Genomic DNA, 12202 nt, shown 5'->3' on the forward strand with positions numbered 1-12202 from the left:
AGCTTCTAGAAGGGAAACAAATAATTAGGACAAATACTTTTGAAGCTATTACTGGGTTTCCAAGCTTAATATTTATGAACAGTTTGTCCAAATAATTCTTTATTGTGTGTGTCAAGGGGTGGGTTTAGCGTGTGTGTGGTGTGAGGTAGTGGGTGGGGTCCGGTGAGTATTCCTTGACTTGTAGGATTTTTAGCAGTGTTCTTGGCCTCTACCTAGGATAGATGTGAGTAGACCCTTTAGTTGTGAAAACCAAAAATATTTGCATATTTTGCCAATGTCCCCTGAGAGACAAAAATCATCCTCGTTGAGCCACTCTGTGCTATAGCAATACTATGGGAAAGAGATGACATGGCTTAAAGTTTGGGCATTAAAGTGGTGAGAAGTGGTTAGCTTCTGCATGTACCTTGAAACTGAAACCATTTTGGGGCAATTGAATATGGGATTTGAATGAAAGAAAAAATTAAAAATAATCTCAAAGATTTGGTCTAAAGAACTGTCAGTGTAGACTATCATTAATATACAGGAGAAAGAATACAGTAGAAACAAATTTGGGGAGTAAGAATCAGGAGTTCAAGGTTAGGATATAGTAAATTTGTAAGTGAAGATGATAAAATTGGCTGTTGAATTTGGAGATTAAAGAGAAATATTTGAGCTGGAATTAGCTTGATTTGAGTTTGGGAATTAACTTATACATAATATTTAAAAACAGAAAACTGGATGAGATACTAAGGGTAGGTACAGCTATAAAATGAAGACCAAGAGAGAAAAAAAAGAAAAAAAAAAGACCAAGAGAGAAAAAAAATTATGTATATTCTATATACATGCATGTATATGTGTATACATGCATGTATATAGAATATTCAGAATGTATATAGAATATACATGTATGTTTATATACATACATATAGATGAATATAACTATCAACTAGACTACCAGTTTAGAAAATATAACATTTTACTAATAGGGCTTTTAGGAAAAGGAATGGAATAAAACATTAAATCATTCAGGAAGATATTTTAGGACCAAGAAGTATGAGTTTCTAGAGTGACAAAGCCTGCCAAATGCCTAGTGTAATGGTTGATAATAGATTTAAAACATGACACATTATCTTGAAATTGTCAAACATTGGAGAAAACAATTCTAGAGAACAAGAGGGAAAAGGTGTCACAAACAACAGATTAGAAATCAAAAAGGTTTAGGCTTTCAGAGCAGAGTAACGGCTCAAAATTTCTGAAAAATAATGGTTTCCAGTCTAGAATTCTATTTCAAACTAAACCACCAATAAAATGTAAACATAGAATAAAGGCATTTTCAATCATGAAAGATTTTTAAAAAATTGCATTTCTCTTGGATTGTTTCTCAAAAATCCACTGGAAGATTTAATCAACCAAAATGAGGGAGTATGTTAAGGAACAGAAAGGCATGGAGTTAGGCAATGGAGCATCAACACACAGGGCAGGCTGATATTGAAGGGAGAATACTGAGATAGATTTGGGAAATGAATTATTGGCAAGTCCATAGAAAACTAAGCAAACGAACAAAAGAAGGGAAAGCAAACACAGGAAAATCAAAGCTAATACTCTGAAATAAACCTTGGATAGAGAAAAGCAGGCAAACAAGGAAATCAGTGTGATGGGGTCTTTATTTCTCCAGGCCTAGCAAGCCAGAAATAAAGGAGTTTTTAGTCTTTATTTAATATGCTTTTCCTTTTTGTATATACAATCCATAAGTCTAAAATATTTTATATCCTCTTAGACAAGTGCATGATTATCTGCTCACATATGTGTATCTACAGATTAAAATCTACATGCAGCACTTATATTTCACCACAGAGTAAAATTTAATTTCAATGCATAAATTAATCATGGTCAATATATTCCAATTTACCTTCAGGTACCGTTACTCATTTATTTACTACTTCAACATTTAAATGGTTAGGAATAAATTTTAAAAGAATACTGAGAACCTCAGAATAAAAGAAACAAATGAAGAACCAGTCTAGAGAAAGCATTGTCTAAAAGTTGAGATGTCTAAATGAGGAAACATGCAACGTTACCCTATTTCCCTAGCAAATAATAACGTAAAATGTAAACACAGATCTTTTATATTAACAAATAGTCAAAGCAGGGCCTGACATCTATTTAAACAGAACAGGCACTGTAGATTCTGTGTAATAAATTAGATATGACAACTACTCTGTTTCAAAGCTATTAGTACGTAATAGGCAGTGACTACATATTTATGGCATCATATTTATATTTCTTATAAATTGTCAGTGTTCTTTCAGACTATTATCCAATAGTAACTCTATGCTGGGCTATAGCGAATTATACAATGGAAGACTTTTGTACCTTTTTTTTGTTTGTTTTGGGGGACTTTTTTGAGACAGGACCTTACTGTGTTGCCCAGGCTGGAGTGCAGTGGCATGATCATAGTTCACTACAACCTTGAATTTCTGAGCTCAAGTGATCCTTCCATCTCAGCTTTCCAAGTAGCCAGGACCACAGACATATGCCACCATGCCTTACTAATTATTTTTTATTTTTAGTAGAGATAAGGTCTTGCTATGGTCTTGAACTCCTGGTCTCAAGCAATCCTCCCACCTGGTGCAATCCAGCACCTTTTAAAGTGCTGGGATTACAGGCATGAACCACCACACCTAACTTGTAGTTTTGTAGAAGAGGAAAGTAGAAATGTTTATTTTGCCTGGCAATAAGCCCTAATACAAATGATATTTTCTTCTGAATGTTTCATGTTGGGATGAGGGGAGTCAAAATGAGAAAATAAAACCCAGAAAAAGAGGATAAGGCTAAGTTTGGTTCGTGTGATTATTTTTCCCCTTTTCCACATCCTTCAACCCCATTCCTCTTTTGGACTTGAAAGCATTTGGTAACTACCTGTGTGAGCATTCAGGATCTAGAGACTGAAAACATAGCTTGCTTCTGGGGAAGTATTTTCCATCTTAATAACACACTTTATTCCTAAAAAAAAAAAAATGGCCGTAGAGCATAAGTGACTACTGAGTTAATTTAGGGATAGAATGCCTAAGAAGGAGAATAGTCTAATTGCTTCTTTTAGGGTCAGAATAGAGTCAAGGTAAATTAACAAATTTCCAATTCCTAATTAATTATTAATTAAAAACTCAAGAAACAAGTAAGCACAAGTGTTTGCAGGTTTGGGCAGAAAACTGAAGATAAAAAAGACTTAATAGTTTGAGAGATATCTATACACACATATATGCATATAAGTATATACATACGTATGCATATATGTATATGCATACGTATGTATATATGTATGTATACACATATATGTATATTTGTATATAGTTACCTGCAGAATAAATGTATTGGTTAAAGTGTTTTTTATTTCAATAAAAATAGGAGATGGATAGCTAGTGATTTATACTGTATGAATGAGACCAAACGCAAAAGAATACACAATATAAGACAGCATTTGAATGAAATCTATGGTGAGAAAATTATTACAGTAGCTGCTTCTAGGAGTGTAGTAGGAACAAGGATTAAGTGACATAAAAAAAAGTTCTAGATGTTGGGTGATAATAATGTTCTATATCTTGTGTGTTTTGGGTTACAAATGCCATTTTCAAAATTCAGTGGATATACATTAAAATCTATATATTTTATTATATGCAAATGCACATATATATTGCACTCTAATGAATTTTTACATATAAAAATGTACATACAAATATTGCACTCTAATGAATGAAGTCTGCAGTATTTAGGAGGAAGTACTAATATCTGCATGTTACTATATTTTTATTCCTGCTGGACTTTGTTTCAACACTGTCATGTAAAATTGTCTCATGCAGTTTTTAACACGCACATTTGTTGGAAGATGGAAAAGAAGGAAAGCAAAAGTTCTGCCACTTACTAACACAGGGACCTTGGGCAAGTGGTTTTAGCAACCTATTTCTCAATCTCCCTTGTATAAAATGGAGATAATAATATCTGTTTCAAAGCATTGCTCTGAAAGTTAAATGAGATGATATACACAAAGAACCTATCATGGTGCCTAGGACATAGAATGTGTTTAACAAATAGTAATGAATAATAATAATAAAGAATACAAGATGAATAATGATAAAAACTAAGTCGTCAAGATCCACGTTAGTTAGTAATCGCAGGTTAACATAATTTCAGAGGCTGTGCATTAACCAATTTAGGAAGTGGTCTATACTCTTCTGTGTCTGATTTCCTTCAACTGGCATAAACCAATAGCTATACACCCCCTATTTTTATCAATATTAAACAAAACAAAACTTTGACCAATAATAGGTTTAAACTATGCAGTAAAAATATCTTGAAAAAAGTGGTAAAACCTATACTATATTAACATCCATCCTTTACATTATATTTTGTAAAATATGCATTAAGAAAAAACACAGCTGTATGACATACGTGGTAACTTAATCTGACTGACATATGCTACATTTTAAAAAAGACTATGAACTAAATTGTCATGAAGACTGAGATGACATTGATCTTAGTGAGTTTGCTTAAATCGATGCACGTTTTTGCTTGTTTTTACATTTTTACTTGAAGAGATTGTAGTATTCAAGTTTCAATAATTCACGCAGCATCACTTTCAATATTGGAAAGGGAAAATTTTTCATCTGACCAGTATAATAACTCGTCATATATTTTCTCACCTTGAAGTAATTTTTACCATCAGTAATTTTTAAATCAAAATCTTCACTCTGTTGAAATGCTTTCAGTCATTCTGTGTAGGAACGCGGTGCGTGGAATTGAACATTTTTGGGGAGATTTTAGTGCTACTGGAGACTTCTCTGGTGTTTTCAAGTACTACGCTATGACAAATGTAATCCAATATATCTTGTCATTTCTCTGAAATTGTACTTTTGGTTTTCTCAATCAAGCTGGGCTTGTCGATAAAGCTGGGCTTGATATCTCAAATCCTTCAAACTGCCTTTTAGAGCCACAAAGCCTCCAATTATCTACATATCTTGGGCATTTCTCTTAGTAAACTTAGACCTGTATCATTCTGCTGGAGAAAATGGATAGGCCACTCTGTAATGGTGGTATAATAAAGACTTCTATCACAAAGAATAAACAACTAAATGAGCAGCAATAAACTTAATTTGCACATTAGATATGCTTTTCCAAGTTCCGACATTTCAGTTGAAAATAACACTGAAGCAATGAGGCCTATAATTGAACATCCAAAACTTCTCCAGTGGGGAAACAGAAACAAATGTTGCCTGCAAACAAGATCATTTTTATAGCCTGCTGTTACTCTGTCTTTTAATAATTTTCCAAATGCCAGATCAAATAATTTCTCCTTTTATGTGATTTTCATATACCTCTTAGTGTATGTACACATTGTAATTTTAATCTCAGTCCTCCAAAATGAAAACACTTAAACTCTCTTTCCTCTTGATTCCTTGTTTGTGCCTATGAAACATGTCCTCAAGTTATACTGGGCATCTTCTGAGGCACTGGAAAGGCTGCTGCTAATTGCACTCACAATGTTTGAATGGAAAATTGCTTTGTCCTGCTGCATTAGTGAAATAGAAATTTCCAACCTACAGTGCAGATAACTTCAGAATCCTCTTAACACAGATAAGCCATATCAGCTAAAAACTAAGCTGGAAAATATCTCACTCTTGTAGCTATTATCTTTTCCATGTTATCTAACAACAACATTTCTTGCATGACTGAGGCTAATAAGTAAATTCAAAGGGAGATGATTGTTTTATCAGCTTTACAGAAATTTCTCATTTGCTCCTTAACACTCTATTACTCTTAAGGTCACTATACACTGATTTTGGCTTGAGAAACAAAATTATATTTGATTCTGTAACAGCAATCATATGAATATTACTGATGAGAAAATATACACACACATATACACAACTATTAAGACATCTTAACAAACAACCAGATGACTATACACCCAATAGTCAAGAAAATGGTTCAATTGATGTACACTATTATAATTTTTTCCTATGCTAGGCTTCAAATTTGTAGGTTGTAAAATAATAATTCCTTGGCAGTGATGTCTTCAACATTTTTACATGAAAGGGAATTAGAGATAACAGTCTAGTTAAGGGGACATGGTAATAATAGACTTAGAACTGTGCTTGTATGACAGTCACACAATTTAATAAAGATTAAACATTACAGATAAATAATAAAGCAACGTTTTTAAGGCTTCTTCATACTGTACACACATTTTGTGTTTATTTTATTTATATGTATTTATGTGGTTAAGTATGTACATGTTTATATTGCATAGGATAGGTCTTGTTAATGACAAAGAAGCAAAAGACCCCAAAATCCACTTAAAATGGGGTGTGGATATGTCATGAAGGTTAAAATATAACAAAATTTCCTTCCCATTATTAGGTGTAAATGCATGAAAGTAACTTGATAATCATGTATAGTGACATCAGTTACATTAGCATGTACCCTTTTTGCATATGTAAGTTAGTCTCCTGTACTGCACTAGAAATACCAAAACAATGAATTCTCTTCATAAATTTTTGGATTTTGATGTAGGTTCAGGCTTGTACCCCCTTAGGAGAGTGAGGTGATCGATGTCTGTCAGAAATATAAGATTACAAACATTACAATTGGAAAGTGAATGCATGTAAAATGTTTGGTAAAATGTTCTTTTTTTGCAAAGTGTCCTAAGAAGCTCAGACCCTGAAAAATTGAAAACTGTCAGATTTTAGAGCAAGGAAGCCAGTATGTAAAGTATCCCTATGAACTAAGCTGTATAAGATAATAGCATTTTATTAAATCAATAAATATTTACTGGGCACATACAGTTTCCGGCAATGTTCTAGGACTTATGGTTCATCATTGATTAAAACAAAAATCCCTGCCCTCTTTATGCTTCTGTTCTAGAAGGGAAAAAAAGACAAAACACCATAAACATAGTAACTAAGTCAGTTACACTTATCTCAGAAGATAAAAAGTGGTATGGAAGAAGAAAGAGTGGATCTGACTAAGGTAACAAGGAATGCCGAGTGGGATAACTTTGTTTCAACAACCTTAGCAAAGGACACTAGAAATGAACAAACAAAAATGTAAGTCAGTTTTTTGTTTTTGTTTTTTTTTTTAATTGAGCTATCTTGATTAATTATTTTTTTACTTGTGGAAAGAGCAGAGTACCTGGGTGTGATTATGGTGTGATTTATGGAACTTATTTCTATCATAAGAACTAGAAAACTAACTTGCAGAAAACATGGCTATATTACACATCCGAAATATGCAAATGTTACATCCAGAATGCAGTACAGTGGCTTCCGAGTTTCTCAGGTAATATTTTTGTTAGTCGTCAACTTTTATTTTTCTTTCATCAATTATCAGTGGACAATGAGTATTATGATGTCAAAAGTTTAAGAAACACTGGAGGAAGAGTGCCTATTCATTCTGTTCAACCTATCCATTAACTTTTGTTTTTCTTATCCTCCAGAGTGAAGAAATCCCCATCATTGTATTTTAGCAGCAAAACCATTGGCCCTGCTCCCAGATCACCAGTATTCTAAAGAAACTCTCTTTGAAAAACTACGTTGCTACTGCTGGTATTTTCTATCCTTTCTATTTCATGTTTAATGCCCTCTGGATTTTTCCATACCTAGAAGATTTAACTGCAATGACTTTTTATCCTTCACCACATTTTAATCTTCTGCTGTAATAAAATTAGTGCATACTACCTACACCTTCTTAATTTGAAATGATGTAATAAATCCCTTTTTTCCCCTTAAATAACTTGTTATTTTTTCAAATATAAAGCATCCACATTTTTCAGTGTCTGAGTATTGCCAAAACTTTGCTGGAGAAATAGTCTGTTTTTAAATATAGCCATAGCATCTATCTTGAAACACTTAAGTCCATCTCTGTCTTAAAAATTGATGACAATACAATCTTAAGGAAGAGAAGTTTTTCAAAATGTGCCACACTGGTTGGATTTTGACGCATCAAGTTTTATCAGTCACATTTCCCCAGAGTACTTTAGACAATTGTCATCATAATGTAATACACTTGAGACAAGTTGGCAGAAATATCCTCCAGGCTCAATGGTGGGCGTTTATTTTCCTTGAGATATTTTAAATGATGGTTGAAGTGTAGCAGCTAACTACTTTTTTATTAAATATATTTATTTTTAATGGGAAAGATGAGAAAGCACCAAATGCTGATTTTAATCATTTGGGCTTAATTAGCCGCTTAAACTGCTTTATCAAGAGAGCCGTTTTTATCATCCAGGAGGCAATGAAATGATAGAAGTGATACAGCTTCCAGTAAACATACTAGTTTTATGAGCTGAGATTCAACAAAATAAAGCAGCAAAGATAAGGAACAGATACTTCTAATATTAATTATGTCCCTTGGTGATAAATGTAGGAACATTTGGATTGGTACTGATTTAGAAATCTTAAAAATAAACTATAGAATTTATCTCTATAAATTGTATGAGTTTATCTGCTAACTGTGAGGAAAATACAATAATGATTCACATAGATTTCAGTTTTTTCTCTTTGAAAAGAACTGCTTATTAAAGGATGTGACTCTGCATTTCATTAGTTTTGTACCTGGAGTTATATAAACAAATTAGCCAGTTATGTATTTGGTAGCCTTATATACATGCAAATGTTTCATACGAAAATAAAGATTCTGAAAGACATTTGACCAAAAAAATGTTATCCAGTGACTTTATCAAAACGTCCATGGCCCCTAACATTAAGGCTTATGTAAAAAGCCAAATAATTTAGGTGTATTTTTTAACTCTAATTATATTCTGACAGCATTTTCGATTGCCAAAGTATTCACATCTACCATGGTATCCCACTGGCAAAGTGTGCATGATGTTAATGAGTACAGTAATGGATCTCTTAAACAAATTGTGAAATCAACTATTTCACATATACAATATGGTACAGGTTTGACACCGTGATACAAGTCATGATACTCCTGCAGATTTACAATGTTCATCAAGCACAAACAAAGATAATGTGATACCTTTTACAATGAGGCTGCCAGTGTTCTTTGCGGTGCCAAACTGATTTGTGGCTATGCACGTATATGATCCAGCATCTGACCTGGTAACATTATATATCTTGAGGCTGCCATCCTCTGGGAGAAATATTCTAAAAAGAAAATACATAATTAATGGAAGTAAGGCTCTTCAACATTGGTAAATCATAAGTGCTTATTTTTATTTTAAAACTTTACTAAAACCATGGGTATATGTGATAATATGAATTGATTCCTTTCCTATTATTCTGTTTTTCATTGTGAGCTATCTCTGGGTCTACATATTAGAGTAAATGGCGTTTGCTTTTATTCTGACACAATATTGATAATTATCATTTCTATAATTTGGATTGTCATTGTTGATTTCAAAGCATATTAAAAATAAAATCAGTGCTTGATAGTATAATGTCAAGTTGCTTGATGACTAAGAAATGCAAATATTTACTGTGTATTTTCCAAAGTCAACTCACTGGTGAAAATTGAACCTGGCCTAGAAGAAACGCAAGCTGATTTTCACAATTAGTCTGTGTCTTTTTAAACGTGGTTTGTCTTAGCATTTTTTGTGACCACACAACAGGATGTTGAACCATGACAGTATTTGCCAGTGCTGATGAGTTGAAGAAACTATCCATATGGTTCCATGGCCAGAGGGCCATGCTTATTATGTGGCCTATCCCATCAAAAGGAAGAAGGAAGTAGTAGAAAGACTAAGGCTTCATGGGTTAATTATGAATTAATATTCATATTCCTAAAAGATAGAGCACGCAAAGGAGGTTTATCTGCCAAAGAAGTTCCCATCTTTCATAATATAATCCATATTAAATTTTCTCTGCAACTCTAGCATAGTCTAAAGCACAATGCCACTGAAATCAGAAAAAAAAAAAAAAAAAAACACCGAGGTTTGTTCCCTGAAAAATTCACCATCAAATGTAACAAGAAGAGACCAAAAAAATGTAAAAACAAAAGGATTTGTCCAATTTTAGGCTACTATATTTTATATCTTACAAATGTAGTTACCAACCTTTCAAAAACGTTAGTAGGTAGGATTGTATAAGTGACAACATACTAATTTTTAACAACAGTTTTAAAGGCAAAAAAGACTAGACAATTTGCATGCATGCTGTATCCATTAATAATAACAAAATAGTATTTGCTGCATTGCAAACATATCATTGTTTCTAATATATGTATAACACGAAATGTAGCTAATATAATTAATTACTCAATTTGAAACACAGAGAATACAAGCCAACTACAATTTGTATGAAGCCAGCTTCTGATATTGGATTTATTATTAATAACAGATTCCAAATTCTGTTATCAGTGAGTGGAAGGAGCCACATCTGAATTTAGAATGTTCCGTGGCATGTAATCAGATTTTTTTAAGTCATTATCTTAGAGTATTCCCCAATAGCAGACATTTAATGTCTTATTTAATTTTTGAGATGTCTAGTGTACTAGATCTCAATTTACATAAACAATTGAATTATGCCATTATTGACAGAGTAACAAAACTATTCTATTATGCAGCAAACATGGGCCAAATATAATTCTTTATCTGATTTCAATTAGAAGAAGTAAATGTGAAGAGGTAAATTAGAAGAGGTAAATGAGAAGCTTTTGGGTGCATCTACCCCTAACATTTAGAAATAACTAGGAATTTTGAGCAACACAGAAACCTGGACTATTGGCCAATAAAAAAGCACATGACAGAAATGATATGTCTGCTGATATCTAAAGGCCACCAAGCAGATTTTCCAGCCACTAAGTCAATGCCAATGTTTATATTTCATATAATTTTTCACACAACTTCCAGAAAGGGATAATTCATGTGTGCAGTGGTACCCTGAGTATACTACCCCTCTCAGGCTCAGTAGGTCTTCAATGTTTGCTAAATTGAGTTGAAATTGCCATCATTGAGGCTGATTATTTCATATGAAATTTTAATCAATACCTCAATATTTCTCAAGTGCTTACTACTGTTTAAGGTACTGAGAGAGCAAACTAAGAAAAGTTAAAATCTGCCCTAGACTAACTAGCTAAGTAGCAGAGAATGCAATTATATCTAATTATCCTAGTACTCATGCTTTTTCCAGAGCCTTTACTTTGCCTTATGTTTAGAAAAACAATTCTGCATGTTAATTATATGGTCCAAGAAGTTTCAGCAGAGTCATCGCTACATGCCTTAAAGATACTCCATGTGTTTACTCCTCAAAATGTGGTCTTATCCCAGACCTAATGAATCAAACTGCATTTTCACAAGACACCCTATGCACTGTAGTACATACAGTGACTAGTATGTACAATAAAGTTTGAGAAGTATTGATCTATTTACTATTAAACTTTAATCTGAAAAATTTTTCTTTACTTCAAAGTAAGACTACATCTTGCTTATGATCTTATGAAAATAATTTTTAAAAGAATGACATACATTTTAAATGTTTTATAAAATTAACCAAACTAGTAAACAAATTGATTGATTTGTTAAAATAAACTTTAAAAATTCTCTCTGTTGATCTACGACATAGAAATTCAAAGATGTAATCACAACTAAAGATTTTATGGCATAACAAGCAGTAGAGATATTTGAATGTATCACTTAGAGTTCTCCCTTAATTATTAAGAGATATTAAAATATAGTAAAAAATTAACTAATATAAACAGACTCAAACAACTTGATCATTGTCTCAATTTTATTAAGAAAAAATTAAATAAAAACTATAAAATTAAGAATTTCCAGTTTTTTTAACATATCTAAACATATCTTAACAGAAATGATTCAAATAAAAACAAAAAGAAGGAACACTCAGTAAAGATCAAACTGTATCGAGCAATTGGCATTTTCAGATAAGGCGAAATGCACGTGTAAGAATTAACTGGAACATTTTAATTGATGGTTTTGGTAACATTCATAGAGAAAGATTGATTTTTTTCATTCTTCTGTTAGAATATGCAAAAATGATACTTTATCTCGAGGACTGGTAATAACATCTCAGTGAAAGATATTAAAATATTCTACCTTCATTTGCTTCTCTGGCATTTAAGAAAAAAACACACACAGCCAGAAATAAAGATAAGCTTGGCTATCTGTAAAAAACAGGAAAACCTGATAACAAAAATAGAGATTTGCATGAATAATTTGTAAAAAGCATATAGTTATAGGGAAAACAGCAAA

The 12202-nt window shown here is 32.5% G+C and overlaps 1 protein-coding gene across 11 annotated transcripts in view; it reads right to left on the minus strand.

The window, feature by feature from the left end:
* CNTN6 (contactin 6) overlaps positions 1-12202 on the minus strand; it is a 307467-nt gene that overhangs the window by 37275 nt on the left and 257990 nt on the right. For all 11 annotated transcript variants that reach the window (XM_026446866.2, XM_026446862.2, XM_026446876.2 and 8 more), the window contains one exon: positions 9013-9140. In XM_026446866.2, the coding sequence (XP_026302651.1) occupies positions 9013-9140 (128 nt within the window). The remainder of the gene's footprint in view (positions 1-9012; positions 9141-12202) is intronic.

This window comes from Piliocolobus tephrosceles, chromosome 2 (genome assembly GCF_002776525.5).
Source record: "Piliocolobus tephrosceles isolate RC106 chromosome 2, ASM277652v3, whole genome shotgun sequence".
Lineage (NCBI taxonomy): Eukaryota > Metazoa > Chordata > Mammalia > Primates > Cercopithecidae > Piliocolobus > Piliocolobus tephrosceles.